Source organism: Dermacentor albipictus, chromosome 7 (genome assembly GCF_038994185.2).
Source record: "Dermacentor albipictus isolate Rhodes 1998 colony chromosome 7, USDA_Dalb.pri_finalv2, whole genome shotgun sequence".
NCBI lineage: Eukaryota > Metazoa > Arthropoda > Arachnida > Ixodida > Ixodidae > Dermacentor > Dermacentor albipictus.
The window spans coordinates 102,613,157-102,630,624 of NC_091827.1; the positions used below are offsets into that span (position 1 = coordinate 102,613,157).

Consider the following 17,468-nt stretch of genomic DNA (forward strand, 5'->3'; position numbering starts at 1 on the left):
TGAAAGCGCTATACGTGAAAACGTATAAAGTTGACAGCAGCAATTGATGGACAAGAAAAAAGAAGCCTATAAAATATTGCCTAATGTAAGCCGTTACATGTTTTCAGTCAGAAGCTTATAACTATATTAGATAAAGCTGTATAGGCAAAACTATACTGATTAAAAAAAATATTACAATTAAACTGTATACATTTGTTGCGACGCACTATAGCGTATGCATCCATGTTAATTCTTCCGCATGCAAGTGCTTTTGTGGTGCTGCCTTGGGTGCGTTTCTGAATTTCTCATCTTGGGCTCAGATAGATCGCACCGTTTATTCAAAATTTATTGACAACAGACACCGCTGGCTTCTCGGCCGCAAGCGCAGCCTACAGCGACCGAAAAGTTTCCCGCGCTTCTCCGCCTGCCTTCCCTGGTTGCGCACGTTTTGTATTTTTCTTCTTTTTCTTTCCCCTCCTAGCTCCATACTGCGGTTACCCGGCCACGCTACTCGGCCTTGGGCTCGGTCCTCCCTTCTTGCCCGCATTCTTCCCCGCCTCTGGACTATTTTCCTTTACTTTTTTTCCCCCCTTAGTCCGAGTCGCCAGAGCCTACATCAGCTTGTCGTTGGAAGTAGGCATGCGCGTTTACATTGCTTGTTCGTTCGCGCTCAAAGTTCCCCATGAGGTCGCATTCTTTCTTCTTGCATTTTTCACAGAGTGTTTAATTAGTATCTCTGCTTGCCACGGTTCATGCGAAAAAGACACCTACCCAGTCGAACCGAACCAACGGCGACCCAAGTAACCACGGATATCCGGGCGACGTCCGACGGACGTCCTTTCTGGATATTCGGGATGTCCGTGGGACGTCCATGAATATCCGACGTACGTCCGAGGGACGTCCCTGGGGAATCCAAAGGTAATCGCTTTGGCGTCCGTAGTACGTCCGACGCGGACATCCATCATGGACATTCAGGGGACGTTCAGGATATATATATATATATATATATATATATATGTATATATAAACAAATATATATATATATATATATATATATATATATATATATATATATGTGTGTGTGTGTGTGTGTGTGTGTGTGTGTGTGTGTGTGTGTGTCTTCCCGGGGATATTCCAGATATACACATGCCTTGAAGCGACAATAGTGGCCGGGACACATTCAAGCACCGGACCATTATATATATTACATTGGTCTAATGCTTGAATGCATTCTTGTTCTAAATAAACGAGAAATGAACTTACACCAACTTCCAAATACAATTAAACGTTTATTGTGACCTTATACATATACATAAAAAGACCAATAAGCAGATATATGCGTACTGTTCAAAGAACAAATAAATACACGGATAAAGAAGAAAACTTGCAATTTCAATAGCACAACAACAAGGTAGAGAACAGCAGAACAAAAATACTTATTGCCCACCCTGCTTTGACATTTGAGTTTGCAGCATGGAATAAAAAGAAAGAGCAAAAACACATCAATTGGCATTATTAAGCAGCGAAAGCAACAGAAATGACATGAAGGAATTAATCTTGACTACATCACTTCACTAGCACTCTGCGACACGAGCACAAAAAATGACATTAACTGGCTAATGCCTTAAACTTTAATGTCATTCGCGGGGTGCCACACGGACATGCTTAATGGTATTGCAGCTTAAATGTTATTCGCGACGTAGTGCGTTCTCGTAAGTCAACTTGCCGTCAAATGCGTACTCTCGTTCCCAATGTCTCCACATTCTGACGTGGCTAAACGAACTATTCGTGAAGAACAATCAATATATTCTTCACTTTCTTTAAACAATAGCTCTTTCTCGTGGCGTAGTGCGTTCTTACAATTATTAAAACTCACTTGGCCATCGAATGCATACTCTCGTTTACAATGTCCCCGCCGTGGCCGTAGTGACCATATTCTCACGATATTAAACAAACTTGTAGTTAAAAACAACTAATATATTCTTCACTTTTTTTAAAAGGAGCTTTTTATTTTCGTAGAGATCAGCAGGCGATCTTGCCGCTACTGACGGCTACAGCTCTGATCATGAGCGCATTAGCCAGGAGAAGCTGTTTGCCAGGAGAATCAAAGGGCGCCGATGAAGAGTCCGCGGTAGCTAAAGCAAATGTAGACCGGGGTCCTGCTTACCAGAAAACCCGCATTGACTTGTGCGTACACCTCTCCTAAGGGATCCTGTTCCGTTCTCACAGCGAAGTGAACCATCCGAAGCGTCACGTAGAGTATATCCATCAGGGAAGCAAGGCACATTGTCCTTAGTGCGCGTAGTGTCACAACCACCGTCCTGAACTTCCGATGTCGCCTCGGTGCAGCGACCAGCATCACAAGGCGTACAAATGTTTGCAGGGACAGCCCGAACGCACATGTTAATGCATGCGTGCGGGGTATGCGCGCCACTGCACAGTTCTAGATTTGCGAATTCTCGAGCTGTTGACTGCTGGCTGCCGGTGCGAGATCCGAAGTCCTCGAATATCGTCTTTGTTTCCAGCGACGCTCTTTTTCGCGCGTGCGGCTTCTCCCGCAGTCTAGGCATCCTGGCACCTGTGAAGAAAACACATTTCAATACCCAAACGAATTAAAAAAGAAATCGATGTAGCTGTCATACCTTGGTAGTTGAGTAGGAGACTTCGGCAGGCACGGAAGGTGACAAACGCTGCTCCGCTGCCCTTACAACGATCGCAGAATGAAAAATGGCGTGGCGACGATGGCTAGAGCTTGGATTGGATTGGATGACTGCAGCGTTCTGCTTTGCCAAGGTTGTAACACTTCCACGTGCATCTACGCAAACATAAATAGGTTTTTAAAATATTCTATTATCACACAGTGAAATATTTACTTATTCTGGGAATATTCGGTATCTGATTTTCGAGTTTTTAGTTTCTGCTAAAGCTGTCGGCGCCAGAAAAACATAGCCTTTGAGATTACTGTCAATGCATGGCGGCTCTGACGCATTATAGCTTTCGTAATCGCTTTCAACGCACGCAGCCACCAAAAGCGTAGCCTTTGAGATTTGTTTTCGTTACCTATAATGATATTATTGTATGCACAATTGAACACTGCAGACAACTTCCTGTTTTAAGAAACCAGCCAAAAACAGGCGCACACAGGAAACATACGAGAAGACAGGAAAGAGGCTGGAAGAGGCCTGTCTTGTGTATGTTTCCTGTGTCCGTCTTTTTTTTTGCTGTTTTTTTCTTAATACAATGCACCAACTAGCCCAACAACGTGTTTTACTTCCTGTTTCAATGATAAACCTGAACCTACATGTTCGGAGGCCAGGACCAAAACTCTATGATCAGGAACTTTTCATAATGAGGGATAACTTGAGTGCTTGGCTCTAGGTCGAATAAGTGGCTTCAAATGGGCGCTTATATATTCTGCTAGTCATCCACAAGCATTTTTTTTAAAGCAAACTACAAATTGTTTGTATGACCCACCGATAGAAAAAAAAATCGTATTTTAATACTGCGATGTTAAAGTGGGCAGAATTGATATCAAGTTGGAAATATATTTATTTTGCTTTGAAAAAAGAATGAACTGTGTCCGATAGAGAACAAGAATAAACAAATATAATATGAACAAACTAAAATTTCCGGCAATATATTTATGCTAGTTTATATATAACTCACTAGTGTATATCCTGGGCATGCCTATTTATGGACAGCCAGCGGACGTTCAAAATGGGATGTCCCATGGACATCCCGGTGGGATGTCCTTCGGACATCCAAACAGGATATGGACTTCTCCTGTACGTCCCACGGACGTCCGTGTTGGATATCCGGATGGATGGACGTTGGGACTTATGGTGGACGTCCCACGGATATCCGTGGTTACTTGGGGAACGAACCAGTTTAAAAGCAATGCAAAGCGTTTCACCAATGCGGAGAAAAAAAAAAATGCCGCTTTTTAGCGAAACGTGAGTTGAAACCAAGCAGCAACATGAGCAAACTCATAAAAAAAAATTAAAAGAAAGGTCCAGAGTTTCGGTCTGGTGCTTCGGCAGTGTGCATCAGTTGTGGCAGCATGCAAAATGCTTATTATTGTAGTTATCTACTTAGCGCAATGCATTTTATGCTGTCTAAAAAAAAAAAATACGTGGAGCCAAAGTTCAGTCGGCAACTAAAGGCGGCCCGATGCATTGCCGGCTTGTCGCGCCGACGAGTGTTTGGCGCGCTCGGCGTCCAGTATAATGCTCTGACGGAGGCCCAGCCCGCGCGGCCGGCCGCGTGCCGATGTAGCTGGAAGGAGACGTCGGGCCGACTGTTTTCGGAAGTCGGGTGGCCAGTGAAGCCGGCTGCCGACTATTTCCCAACAATCGGCCAATCATTGGCAGTCGGCTAGGGTTGCTTGGGTTATAACACCAGCCAACACGAGCCTCGCACACACATATACCATATACCGTCATTCCCATGACTATGCCACCATACCCATGACGGCACGGTGCCCCCTTAAGAAACTCCCATAGACGGTGGCGCCAGATTACCCTCTAGGTGTTATAGTGAGAAACCCTATGCTCCAGGGCACCCAAGGGGTAGTAGGATGATCAAAGCTGGAAGCAGTGAGGCTCGTGGCCGGGTTGGGGCCGCAACAGCCGAAGCGTGCCAGCGGGGTGTTCGCATAAAAAAATTGGCTGCTCACTATCGCGAGCAGCCGATCTACACGTCCCTGGCAAGCGCAGGCCTCGGCGAGCTCCAGCCTACGGACCAGTTCGGGTTCTCGGGTTCTAGCTTTGGTGGACGTCCCCGTTGCTGCTTTGGTGTCCTGGAGGCGCCGCCAGTAATGCGAAATAATGACACTTTGTTACAATTTCGAAAAAAAAACATGACTGAATAAATATAATTACGTACAGCCGCCAACTTGTGACGCTAATTAAGTTCAGCACTACCGCGCTCCGCGACTTTTTTCGATATATGCGACCCGAGCTCTATACTAGGTCGCTACTGCTCCCACAGAAACATCTGTGATGTTATTTACAAGGTACATCGCCGTAAGGCGCGAGAAAGCTATGATCCGCCACGAGTGACATTAGCACAAGCGCCGCAGGTGCGAGACAGTCTGTCCGACACAGCGGTCGCCAAATCGGGCGTCAGCATGCGTCAGTGCCCGCTGCTTCACCTATCTTACTGCGCTGGCAGCCTGAATCCGAGCGTGAACAAACTCTAACCCGCGCCTACAACACGTGCTAAGAAACCTCCTCCATAGCGCCTAGGCAGTCATATATTCAAGGAGCAAAAGTCCCCAGATTTTCTCTCTCGTGCCTGCTCTTACTTGCGCTTGCGCACAAATGGCTGGCGATCCCTCAAATAAACGTCTCGTGGGAAAGACTATCCAGGAGCCCTACACGAGACGGTCATTTGAGGCATAGTGTTTCTCAAATATGGTGAGCAGCTATATGATTCGAGGGATGCCTCGTCGCTCAACGGAGTGGCAGCGAGGGAGAGACCATTCGGGGCGTCTTCCCTCAAATGACCGTCTCGTTAACCCTACATGTACATTCTACGGAGCGCGCACGTGGTACTGATACCGAACATTTATCAGCCAAACCTAAGCAACTCAATGTTTTCAATATCGTTATGTGAACTTTCCTGTCGTAGACCTTTTTCGCCTCGACGAGGTAGCATGAAACCGTAACCGCAGGTAGCATGAAAACGTAACCGAAACCAATGCAATCTTTTGACGCTGCCGGCCACGGCTGCCGGCCAAAAAACATCGAAGTCAAAGCCAGTCCAAATCCGCATCATTGAATCGCGTGCCGCTCCTGCTGCTCGTGCCGGCTGCTGGAACACCACACGAGTCGAACACTTCGGCTCTGGCATGGAGCGTTGGCATATCGAGCCGAGCTTCCCGTAAGTAGTCCAGCCTTCGTGACAAAACGCCTGGCCGCGACGTAAGAAAAAAAAAAAAATGGCGTGGCTATTCGCAAACGAAGGCCTGGCGCATGACAACCTCACCGAGCCGGTCAAGGAGCTCTCGGAAAAATGGAAGCTGCTGCCAGCGTTCCTCAAGATGCACGGCCTGGTGCGGCACCATATCGACTCCTTCAACCACTTCATCAACGTCGAGATCAAGGAGATCATGCGCGCCAACGAGCGCATCACGAGCGACGCTGACCCGAGTTTCTACCTCAAGTACTTGGACATCCGCGTGGGTAAGCCCAACACCGAGGAAGAGTTCAAGGTCCACCTGCAGACGACGCCGCACGAATGCCGATTGCGGGACATGACTTACTCGGCCCCAATCGTGGTGGACATTGAGTACACCCGCGGCCAGGAGCGGGTGCTGCGCTCGGACTTCCCGATCGGCCGCATGCCCATCATGCTGCGCAGCGCAAACTGCGTGCTGGCCAACAAGACCCACTTCGAGATGGCCAAGCTGCAGGAGTGCCCGTACGACCCCGGCGGCTACTTCGTCGTGAACGGCGTCGAGCGCGTCATACTGATGCAGGAGCAGCTCTCCAAGAACCGCATGATCGTCGAGGAGGACCGCAAGAGCGGAGTCATGTGCCAGGTGAGGATACCACGTCGTGCAGCCTGACGTGTTTCTCGAGTGAGCGACTTTATGCGCGACTGTTTTATTTTTCGCGTGTTTCAGGCGAAATGGTAAAGTTCAATGGTGCAAATCGGATGATTCGGGACATTTTCTGTTTTAACTCTTTCTGGTGGTGTCAGTTGATGCCATCGCAAAAAAAGAAAAAAAAAAGCCATCCTACACAGTTCATGAAATAATGTAAATATAAGAAGTTCAGCTTTCGACGTGAAGCCAGCTTAGTCCTAAAACGAAATCGTCATATGACCATTTCAAAATGGCGTCGTACTTGACACCACCGGGCTGATGAATTTTTTTAGGTTGATGAGGCCAACTGGTTGCACAATTCAGTTAGGAGAATACACCCCACTCAAGTTGAGTGGCTTGCACGCCATTACAATGCTCCTGCAGCAAAGAACTGAGCATGCAGCACATGCTGACATAAATGGAATGACAACGCTACCTTACCTCATCATTTCTACTACTGGTAGCTTGCTCATTGTGGCTTCTTATTTCCAAGATTGAAATAAGTGCTTAAAAGAGCATTTTCAAGACGTGGAGGAGATAAAGATGAGAATGACAGAAACACTGAGGGTAACCAATTTTCAGACATTCCAGAACAGTGTGAAACAATGGATAAAGCAGTGGAATAAGTCTATTGTGCCCCGGAGAGAATAATTTGAAGAGGTGCTAACATTTGAAAAAATACACAAAATAAGAATAAGCTTGTCGTTACTTGTGTGTCCCGCCTCGTATGTGTTTTGTCGCTATTCCAGCTCTACGCATATCAACAAAATTTAGCCGATTGTAGGAGGTTTCTGGCATTTGTGACATGCAGATTATCTCGTGCAACCTAAGGATAGGACACACCAGATGAACGACTTCCTATTAAACTGTTAGAGAGCGCATATGTAATGTACACATGCACGCGCATAGACACATAGAGATATAACGATACACACAGAGATACAAAACAACAATAAAGAACTATCAAAAACAAGAAAGGGGCTGACAGATGGAATAGCACACTGTGGTATAAAGTTTGTAAACAGGGATAAGGTGCCTCAGAAAGGCTGGCCAACGTTTTGATAGGAGAACCTATCTACGTCAAAGGCGGCCTCGTCATCCTCGGCGTGTTAGTTTTAAAGGGTTAGTGCAGTGACGTCACGTGCGGGTGTTGTCGCTGGCGGCTGGTTTTAAAGAGAGAGGTTACCAGAAGAAACAAGTGCTGTCGTCCGACGTCTGCGAGCTTCATTCCCAAGACGAGGGGACAAGAGCGTGAGAGTGGGCACGCGGGGAGAAAAAAAAGAAATAGAAGCAGAAAAAAAGGGGAAAAAAGTTAAAAAAAAGGGGTGGGGGTGGGGGAAGCCAGGGCGGCACCAAGACAGACAAAAAAGGGGAGGAGGGGAGAGTGAAAGAAAAAGAAAGAAAAAAGTGAAATTTTTAAGAAATATGGGGGCTTGGGAGTGTGTTGGGGATGGAAAGGTTAGGAGGTATTCCGGGAGAGTCGTTGGCGGCACGTTTTTGAGGCTTTAGAACGGCCGGTCAAGCGGTCAGTGCGCGAGTAACACAAAAGTGTTACTTTGTGTTACTCCGATCTTTTGTGTTACTCCAAAAGTGTTACTTTGTGGTGCGAAGCGCTGCAAAAGAATAGCTAGAATGCTCGAGTCGAGGACCAGACAATGAATGACTTTATTCCAGCGAGGGGAAAGGCAGCAGGTATACTTACAGTGTTTGGCGCTGAGTGGCGCCCTGACGTAAACGATTCGAAACCAAAACTGGAAGCCGACACAGGATATTACATCACGTCTCCGTTGAGAGAAAAATGCGCCACTCGCTTTCCTCGCAACAAAAGCAAGTCATGAGTTACAGAAAAACACAGAAGTGTATGCATTACACAATGAAGATTGTGCAATATAACTTTTGGACATGTTATTATTTATCATTATACAATGAATAGGATTTTCCACTAGTATCAGTTATGGACATATATCATCTACACATCTTAGTTGGCGTTGGCCAAATGGAAAAATAATTGTAGTGGAAATGCTGCTCACTACATGCCATGTTATTAACTTGAACTGAGTTGACTAAAGAGCACATGTTGGCACTGTAACACTGTAGCACTGTGTTTGGTGATGACATCTGGACAGAATAGAAAAGATGTCAAGATGTGTATACTACATGCTTATGCTGCAAGAAATGTAAGGTACAAGAAATGTGGTATCTTTTCTACAGGGTTGCTAAGAACTCATCTACCACTAGGACCCACTGTTAAATCTGCAGTATAGCAGTAAATACATAGTAACTTGGAGATGTGTGCATTGCACCCTTTATGCTGCCAGTAATCCCCCCTTTTGAAGGATACTACTTGTGTACTATTTGCCTAACAATCATGTAAGGAAAGACTTTTGGCGTAAGAGCCGAATTCTCATGAGAGTGTCGAGACCTTTGTAGACAATAAACCAAGGCAGAAAGCTACTTGGAAACATAATCCTTAAACCATACCGGAGGTTGTCTGTGACGTGTAGACCTACGGAGAACTGCTTCAGATTGTAGAGTAGGAAAAGTGGAAGTGTTACTCATACAGGGACTGGAATGTGTGGTCAGTGTCCTGAGTGCCTTCAGGAGCAGTGTCTTTGGGAGGATTGTTGTACAAACATTCAGGAGACTTTTTTGCATGGGGTGAACCCTGTGGCAATGGTCAAACAGGTGGTTGCAAACAAGTGGCTGCTGCAGGAAAACTGGTACCAGTAGGAACTGGAAGAAAAGTTGGAAAACTATCGTGAAAGGATGTGTCGTCATGGCAATGACTCCTTTCATTTGTTGTTTCATCCTGACGTACCGTGTACTTCACCATTTTAGAAGCATTCCAACGCTTGCCATTTTCAAGCTGGAAAGTACTGCGACCTACTTTACGATAAATCTTGAACAGACAGGAGTATTTAGGACCAGATTTTCGTGAAGTACATAATCTAACCAAATCGCCTGACTGAAACTGAGAAAATTTGGTTCCGTGATGACGATCCACATATTATGGAGCATACTGTGAAGCTTACTGACGCAACTATCTTGTGTACCTCGACTTCTTGCAACTTAAACTATGTCTTGCATTTCTTGGCAGGTTTTAGCTGCTTGGGCATGCTGTGTTGCACCTCGGTGATGCACGAAATGAGACTATTGGGAAGCCGTCACTGTTAGTCGGCACCCAGTGATATCAGACACTCAGACCAGTGTGCACTGGCTCAGCAGGAATGCTAGTGAGGTTACAGTGTGTGTGTGCCTAAGGCGCATGCCAAGAGTGGATAGCAGAATGCTTCCTTGCTCTGCCACCAGTGTGATTTGGCATGGTGCTGACAGTGTGCCCACTTCGCTTTGTAATTTTTGCTGCCAAATGTCTTTGGAGACCCTCCAACCCTTTGGGCACGTGCTGCCAGTGGCAGGAACACACAACAATGGCTATGCCGGCGGTGTGAATGTGCCTCAAGTGTCTGTGTAATTGCTCTCGCAATAGAAGAAATGCAGAAGAAATTGTTGGGCAGGAAATCAAAACACAGCAGTTGTAGGTGGCTCTGTAGTATGAAAAGTGAAAATGTAAAACTGGGAAGGGTGAAAGGGAACAGGTGAGTCGAGGTCGAGTCATTTGCTGGGTAGGCAGTGAGAATTTCTGAGGGACTTGCCTCGAGTGTCCGCCGCTGTATTTAAAGAGGCACAGACGGGAAGCACCAAATTGATTCACTGTGTTAAATTTTTCTTTCTAACCCCTGTTTCCATTAATTTTGTGCTCTGAGGTTGGTTATTAAAACAGAACATGAAGGTCAAAAGTTCTATTTCTTGAATTTCCCTCTGAAACTCCAGGGCCAGTACTTCAGGGTGATAGGGTTGAAGATTGGGTGATCTGGTAATGTTGCACCCTGAATGCGTTCACATTGCATAGATACTTCAACAACAAACAGGCAGAGTAAAAGGGCACTGTCAAAACATTCAAGCTTCACTGTGATGTTACGGATTTCAGAGTGTTTTCCTGTATTTGGGCAATTGTGGCTCGGTAAGTATTCTTGAAGCTCACTAAGTTCAGTCTTTGGCTCCTCTAGAGCACACTGTAATCCATATTTACTTATGAAAAATGTAACCTGGCTCGAACAGATGCCGTCGAAACCGATGATGTGGGGGCGAGCTACAAAATATAATAGTTCCTCAGGTTTAGCTATACAGTGTATCAATGACTTATGTATAATTCAAGGAATGCTGTAAGACCAACCTTCTCGTTCTGGCTTTGTTAGAACAAAATTTGCGAGATTGTGAAGCTTAAACTCGAGAGAGTGCTCTTTTGAAGCTTAACTTTGAAGTCTTGCAACTCATGTTCTAGGGTAGGCAGAGCAATAAGGTTTGGTCAGATTAAAGAACTGTTCAGCAATCTCGCTGGATGGAAGTTTCCTCAGTGCACCATCCAGATTATTTCATTTTTCTGTTGTCTGGTTCCTTGTAGAGGGTAGATATAATGGCACGCCTTATTGTTTTTTGTAGAGATGACACAGTTGAACCTGATATCGTGAACACGGATACAATGAAGTAAATCTAAAATTCTAAATTTTTCTCCTATATCAGCGTGATGCTTATTACGAAAATTGCCTATAACAAATACATATCCACATCTGATGCAACTTATTAGCTATGTTTTACTTAACTCCTTAAGGGTTTGGATGAGCCTAGCTCATCAATATGATACTGGTAAACTTTGTTTTGGATGAACGCAGTGCATCCACTTGAGTTTTTTTTTTCTAGTACATAGATAGAAGCACTTTGTCGATGCTCAAAGATGGCATTATTGAAATTGTGCTTTCTTGGTGCCTTTTGGCGGAAGCTTTTTAAAGATGGCGTCTCCCACTGATGATTTGCTCGGGGATTGTGCAAGGCCTGGTGTGAGCTGCGTGGCAAAGCTCTGGGCTCCGTTTCATGCTTCATGAAATTTTGCCTAGTTCATGAACTTTCTTAGTAGGGGAAGTATGAGGGAAAAAATTTTCTTTGGCGCCGCACTTTATTTCGCATAAAGTTGATTTTGAAGGATTGTAATAGAAAGCATTTTCCTCATTTATGACTGTATCATATTGTGGCAATGAGAAATATATCTATATTGCTTAGGTTTGAAATGCTCTAGAAAGGTTTTGGAGAAAGGGAAGCTTGAAAATATCACTTAAAGAAAGAAGAAAGATAAGGTCACTCTTGGTTCGTGAGAATAATGAAACACTTAAGGGGTTTGTCTTTATTGTTGCAGGTCACCAGTTCCACGCACGAGCGCAAAAGCCGCACCGTGGTCGGTGTCAAGCACGGCCGCTACATCCTGAAGCACAACTGTTTCACAGAGGACATTCCAGTGGGCATTGTGTTCAAGGCCATGGGTCTGGAGTGCGACCAAGGCATCGTGCAGATGATTGGCACCTCCGATGCCGTCCAGGCAGCCATTGCTCCATCCCTGGAGGAGTGCCACCGTGCCAAGGTGTTCACACAGACCCAAGCCCTACAGTACCTTGGTGGCAGGCTCAAGCACCGGCGCATGTTCTTTGGGGGAGGAGCCGGCGGCGGTGGCAGTCATCGCAAGTCTGTCGTTGACGATGCGAGAGACATTCTTGCGACCACCGTGCTGGCTCATGTTCCAGTTGAGGATTTCAACTTCCGCATCAAGTGCTTCTACCTTGCCATCATGGTGCGTAGAGTCATCGATGCCCAATCCAACAAGGAGTTGCTTGACGACCGTGACTACTATGGTAACAAGAGGCTCGAGCTTGCCGGCTCACTGCTGTCGCTCTTATTTGAAGACCTGTTCAAGCGTTTTAATGCGGAGCTCAAGCTTGTTGCCGATAAGACAATCCCAAAGGTCCGGGCAACCCAGTTTGACGTCATCAAGTATATCCGGCAGGACCTGATCACCCATGGACTGTGCATGGCTATTTCGACAGGGAACTGGACTGTCAAGCGGTTCAAGATGGAACGCATTGGCGTCACACAGGTGTGGGCAGTAATTCTGATAGCACAATAGTGATAGTTCAGCCCTGTGCTCTAACCACTAACTACCTGTGCACTATCAGCATGCTCATTAATCTCCTCCATTTGAGGCTCTTCATCTTGTTTGCTATCTGTAGCTACCATTATTACTGAGGTTAAATCTCTTTCTTGGATTGTGTGTTTACAGACATGTTAAGCAGTTAGCCTAAAACTACCTCTAACTTGCTCTTGAGGATAGAAATTCAGAGCTTGCTACAATTTGTTAAGCATTTGTTTTATAAAATTTGAAATTATGAAGTGGTACTATAAAATAACTTTAATGCTGATCGATCGAGCCACTTTGCACAAGTGTTAGAATGCTCGTCTGTGTCTGTACAGTGAAAGTCAGCACTACACAATTATAGCATAATGGCAGGATGTGTTTGCTAAAGAAAGTGTCAATCGCATTTTTACATGTGCTGTTGCCAAGGTGCTGACAAGGCTCTCCTACATCTCGGCCCTTGGCATGATGACGAGGGTCAACAGCCAGTTTGAGAAGACTCGGAAGGTGTCCGGCCCCCGGTCACTTCAGCCGTCCCAGTTTGGTATGCTCTGCCCCAGTGACACTCCCGAAGGTGAGGCATGCGGTCTGGTCAAGAATCTGGCCCTCATGACCCACATCACCACCGACATAGACGAGGCATTTATAGTGCGGCTACTACGGAACCTCGGTGTGGAAGACCTTCAACTCCTCAACGGGGAAGAGCTCTCTGATCCATCGGTGTACCTAGTCTTTCTCAACGGCAACATTCTGGGTGTCATCCAAGACCACGTTCGACTTTTGAAGACACTCCGCCTTCTTCGTCGGTCAGGCTACTTGTCCGAGTTCGTCTCCCTGCACACTAGCAACTTGCAGCGTTGCGTCTACGTCTCGGCTGATGGTGGTCGTATGTGCCGGCCGTACATTATCGTTGAGAAGGGGCGCCCTAAGCTGACCAACGCACACCTTGAAGACCTCACAAGGGGGCTCCTGTTCTTCAATGATCTCGTTCGCAGGGGCATCGTAGAGTTCCTTGATGTCAACGAGGAGAATGACAGCCACATCGCACTCCGTGAAATGGACATCACCTCACAGACGACGCACCTAGAGATTGAGGCCTACAGCCTGCTTGGAGTGTGCGCAGGTATCATTCCATACCCGCACCACAACCAGTCACCACGGAACACATACCAGTGCGCTATGGGCAAGCAGGCGATGGGCACCATTGGTCTTAACCAGCGCAACAGGATAGACTCGCTCATGTACCTTCTGGTCTACCCACATCGGCCAATGGTGAAGACCAAGACCATTGAGCTCATCAACTTTGAAGAGCTGCCGGCTGGCCAGAATGCGACTGTGGCTGTTGTGAGCTACAGTGGATATGATATAGAGGATGCCATCGTCATGAACCGGTCATCTATCGACCGCGGCTTTGGCCGGTGCCAGGTCTACAGGAACCAGAAGTGCGTCATCAAGAAGTACGCAAACCAGACCAGCGATAAAGTGATGGGACCGCTCGTGGACAGCACCAACATGATGCCAGTGTGGAAGCATGAAGCCCTTGACGCTGATGGCATTGCACGCCCTGGCTCTCGTGTAGAGAATCGTCAGGTTCTCATCAACAAATGGGTTCCTGCAGCCACTGTCACACCTGCCCAGCCTGGGCAGCCAGCGCAAGCAGAGCACAAGGAGGTTTGCCATTTCCAGTGTCTATTTTCAACAACTTTTGTGAAAAATTCTTTTTTTAAAGTGAATGTCTTTCTTCGCCTCTTTCGCCCATTTTCGCGGTTGGCAGTTGGTAGTCGAGCTTTCATAGCTGATACAGAAGTGTTGATGTGAATGGAGTGTGCTCTCACATAATCAAGTGAGACTGAGTTGGGGAGAGTGTTCGTCATGGTATGCCAACTATAGCCGTTTCAGGCGCACTTGTTGCGCCTCAGCTTTCTTGTTTATGAATATTTAGATACTGTGGTGGATAATTCTTCTCTTGCCACCTTCTCTCCCTGTGATGGCTGATGGGAGAGGGCTCAGACAGAAGAGGAAGATGGTGGTCGCCTTCCACACTGGTGCTTGTGCCTCTGGAGACAACAGATATATGATGAATCTGCTTATATGTAAAGCCACCTATACTACAGCTACAGAGGGGCTGCTTAATGGCTCTGTTCGCTGTGGAATTATGGAACAAAACATCAAACGCTACTTCAATATTCTTACTGCAGCAAATAAACGCCTTGAAGCATGTCATTATTTAATGGGACCCTGAAACGATTTTGACGATTTTCTACAAACGTACTGAGTCGTTAGAGCAGGTCCTTCTGATCATTAATTGACGCATCTAAGTGCTCAGCGTGAAGTGTGTAATTTAGTGTAAGGTTTTAAAAATGCACATCGCTGCTGATCACAGAACACTGCGCGGCGGAATTTTAAGCCGCCTCTACCTATATGACGCAAATCACCCATATGATGTCAGTGGGGCGAGCTATCCGATTGGCTGACTAGGGCGCGTGATGGATAATTTTAACAACTTTATGCTGAACAAATGATGTTCGGAATAGTTGGAATGTTAGTTAATTTGTTTTTGTTTTTTTTTGTATTTACAAGGAAAATACGCTGCGCTTGGCCAAGAGGCGACAGCCCGCGCAAGCTTCTAACCGTCGTCGTCGTCTTCACACTGCTGGCCTTTCGTGATCGCACATATTGTGCCGTAGCACTACCCCCGGCTGCAAAAGCGCCGTCCCAGAGCGACTAAAGATCGGACTCGGAAGCAGTGTAGTAGGCCTTGAGCCTACTGACGTGTACGACATCACTAGATGCCACAGGAGAGGACGAGGTTGAGCCCACAGGAGCAATTTCGTAAGTCACAGGTGTCACCTGGCGCAGCACGCGGTAGGGCCCTGTGTATCGCGAAAGAAGTTTCTCTGAAAGTCCGACGTGACGAGAGGGCGACCACAGGAGCACGAGCGCACCAGGTGAAAACTGTACGTCACGATGGCGGGCGTTGTAGTGACACTGCTGAGTGGTCTGTGAGGCCGTAAGTCGAGCACGGGCAAGCTGGCGTGCATGGTCGGCGAGGGCGATGGCGTCGCGCGCATACTCGCTTGTTGAGACCGCAGCAGGAGGAAGTGCCGTGTCTAGGGGCAAGGTAGGTTCGCGACCGTACAGTAGATAAAAGGGAGAAAATCCGGCGGTGTCGTGCCGGGAAGAATTGTACGCAAATTTTACGTAAGGAAGGGCAATGTCCCAGTCGTGGTGGTCCTTGGAAACGTACTTGGCCAACATATCGGTAAGAGTACGGTTTAACCGCTCTGTCAGGCCATTGGTTTGAGGATGGTATGAAGTAGTCAGTTTGTGTTGAATGGAACAGGAACGCACAATGTCAGCGATAACTTTCGAGAGGAAGTTTCGACCACGGTCAGTAAGCAGCTGGCGCGGGGCGCCATGAAGCACGCAAGAGAAAGTCCGCGACGTCAGTGGCGCAGCTGATGGGAGAGCCCGAGTGATAGCGTATCGGGTGGCGTAATCAGTCACGACGGCTACCCATTTGTTCCCAGAGGATGACGTGGGAAAGGGACCGAGCAGGTCTAATCCAACACGAAAGAACGGTTCCACAGGGACGGTGATCGGCTGGAGATGACCGGCAGGTAGCACCTGAGGTGTCTTCCGACGCTGGCAGGGATCACAGGCAGCAACATAGCGTCGAACGGAGCGAGCGAGACCAGGCCAATAGAAGCGGCGGCGGACGCGGTCGTACGTGCGGGTTACCCCAAGATGTCCTGCAGTGGGTGCGTCATGCATCTCAAAGAGCACAGTCTGTCGTAGATGTTGTGGCACGACAAGAAGAAGATCAGGGCCATCAGGGAGGAAGCTCCTTCGGTACAGAATGCCGCCCTGGAGGACATATCGGCGAACGGATGCGTCGGTAGGTGTAGAGCGCAGACGCTCGATGAGTACTCGCAGCGATAGGTCTCGGTACTGCTCATCGGCGATGTTAGCGAAGGCAGACACAGAGAAAACGCCGTCGGCGGTACTACTGTCGGCGTCGTCAGGCTCGTCTACCGGGTAGCGAGACAGGCAGTCAGCGTCCTTGTGTAGTCGGCCAGATTTGTAGGTGACAGAGAACGAATATTCTTGGAGGCGTAGGGCCCAGCGACCAAGTCTTCCTGAAGGGTCTTTCAATGAGCATAACCAACAAAGCACGTGATGGTCTGTGACAACGGAAAAGGATCGGCCATATAAGTATGGGCGGAATTTCGCAACCGCCCAAACTAGGGCCAGACACTCACGCTCAGTGATGGAATAGTTGCGCTCCGCGGGTGAGAGGAGCCTGCTGGCGTAAGCGATAACACGGTCGTGGCCACGCTGGCGTTGTGCCAGTACTGCTCCAATTCCGTGACCGCTGGCATCAGTACGGACTTCGGTAGGCGCAGAAGGATCGAAATGGGCCAGAACGGGAGGCGTTGTGAGAATGTCGATTAGATGAGAGAATGCAGAGGCCTCGTTATCGCCCCACTGGAAAGGAGCGTCTTTTTTCAAAAGGTTGGTTAGTGGTCGTGCTATGGCGGCGAAATTCCTCACGAAACGGCGGAAGTACGAACAAAGGCCGATGAAGCTGCGCACATCCTTGACACACTTCGGAACAGGGAAGTGCGCAACAGCATGGATCTTGCCTGGGTCCGGTTGCACTCCGTTCGCGTCAACGAGATGTCCAAGGACGGTAATCTGGCGACGGCCGAATTGGCACTTCGATGCGTTGAGTTGCAGACCGGCTCGCCGAAAAACGTCCAGGACTGCTGAGAGGCGCTCGAGGTGCGTAGCGAACGTTGGGGAGAATACGATAACGTCGTCCAAGTAGCACAAGCATGTGGACCATTTGAAACCGTGAAGAAGGGAGTCCATCATGCGCTC

The 17,468-nt window shown here is 47.5% G+C and overlaps 1 protein-coding gene and 1 long non-coding RNA gene across 2 annotated transcripts in view; one reads left to right on the forward strand and one right to left on the reverse strand.

Annotated features, from left to right (window-relative positions):
- Nucleotides 1-1,248: 1,248 nt before the first annotated feature.
- LOC139047564 (uncharacterized) lies at nucleotides 1,249-2,742 on the reverse strand. The gene is made up of 2 exons (XR_011507222.1): nucleotides 2,622-2,742; nucleotides 1,249-2,557 (listed from the first exon to the last, which is right to left on the reverse strand). It is a non-coding gene; the product is annotated as an uncharacterized lncRNA (long non-coding RNA).
- A 2,995-nt stretch (nucleotides 2,743-5,737) lies between these two features.
- The window catches only part of Polr3B (RNA polymerase III subunit RpIII128), a 44,245-nt gene continuing 32,514 nt past the window's right edge, over nucleotides 5,738-17,468 (forward strand). Inside the window, exons 1-3 of the mRNA XM_070522559.1 lie at nucleotides 5,738-6,523; nucleotides 11,817-12,548; nucleotides 13,014-14,255. Coding sequence (XP_070378660.1) covers nucleotides 5,921-6,523; nucleotides 11,817-12,548; nucleotides 13,014-14,255 — 2,577 coding nt within the window. The 5' untranslated portion in view covers nucleotides 5,738-5,920. The remainder of the gene's footprint in view (nucleotides 6,524-11,816; nucleotides 12,549-13,013; nucleotides 14,256-17,468) is intronic.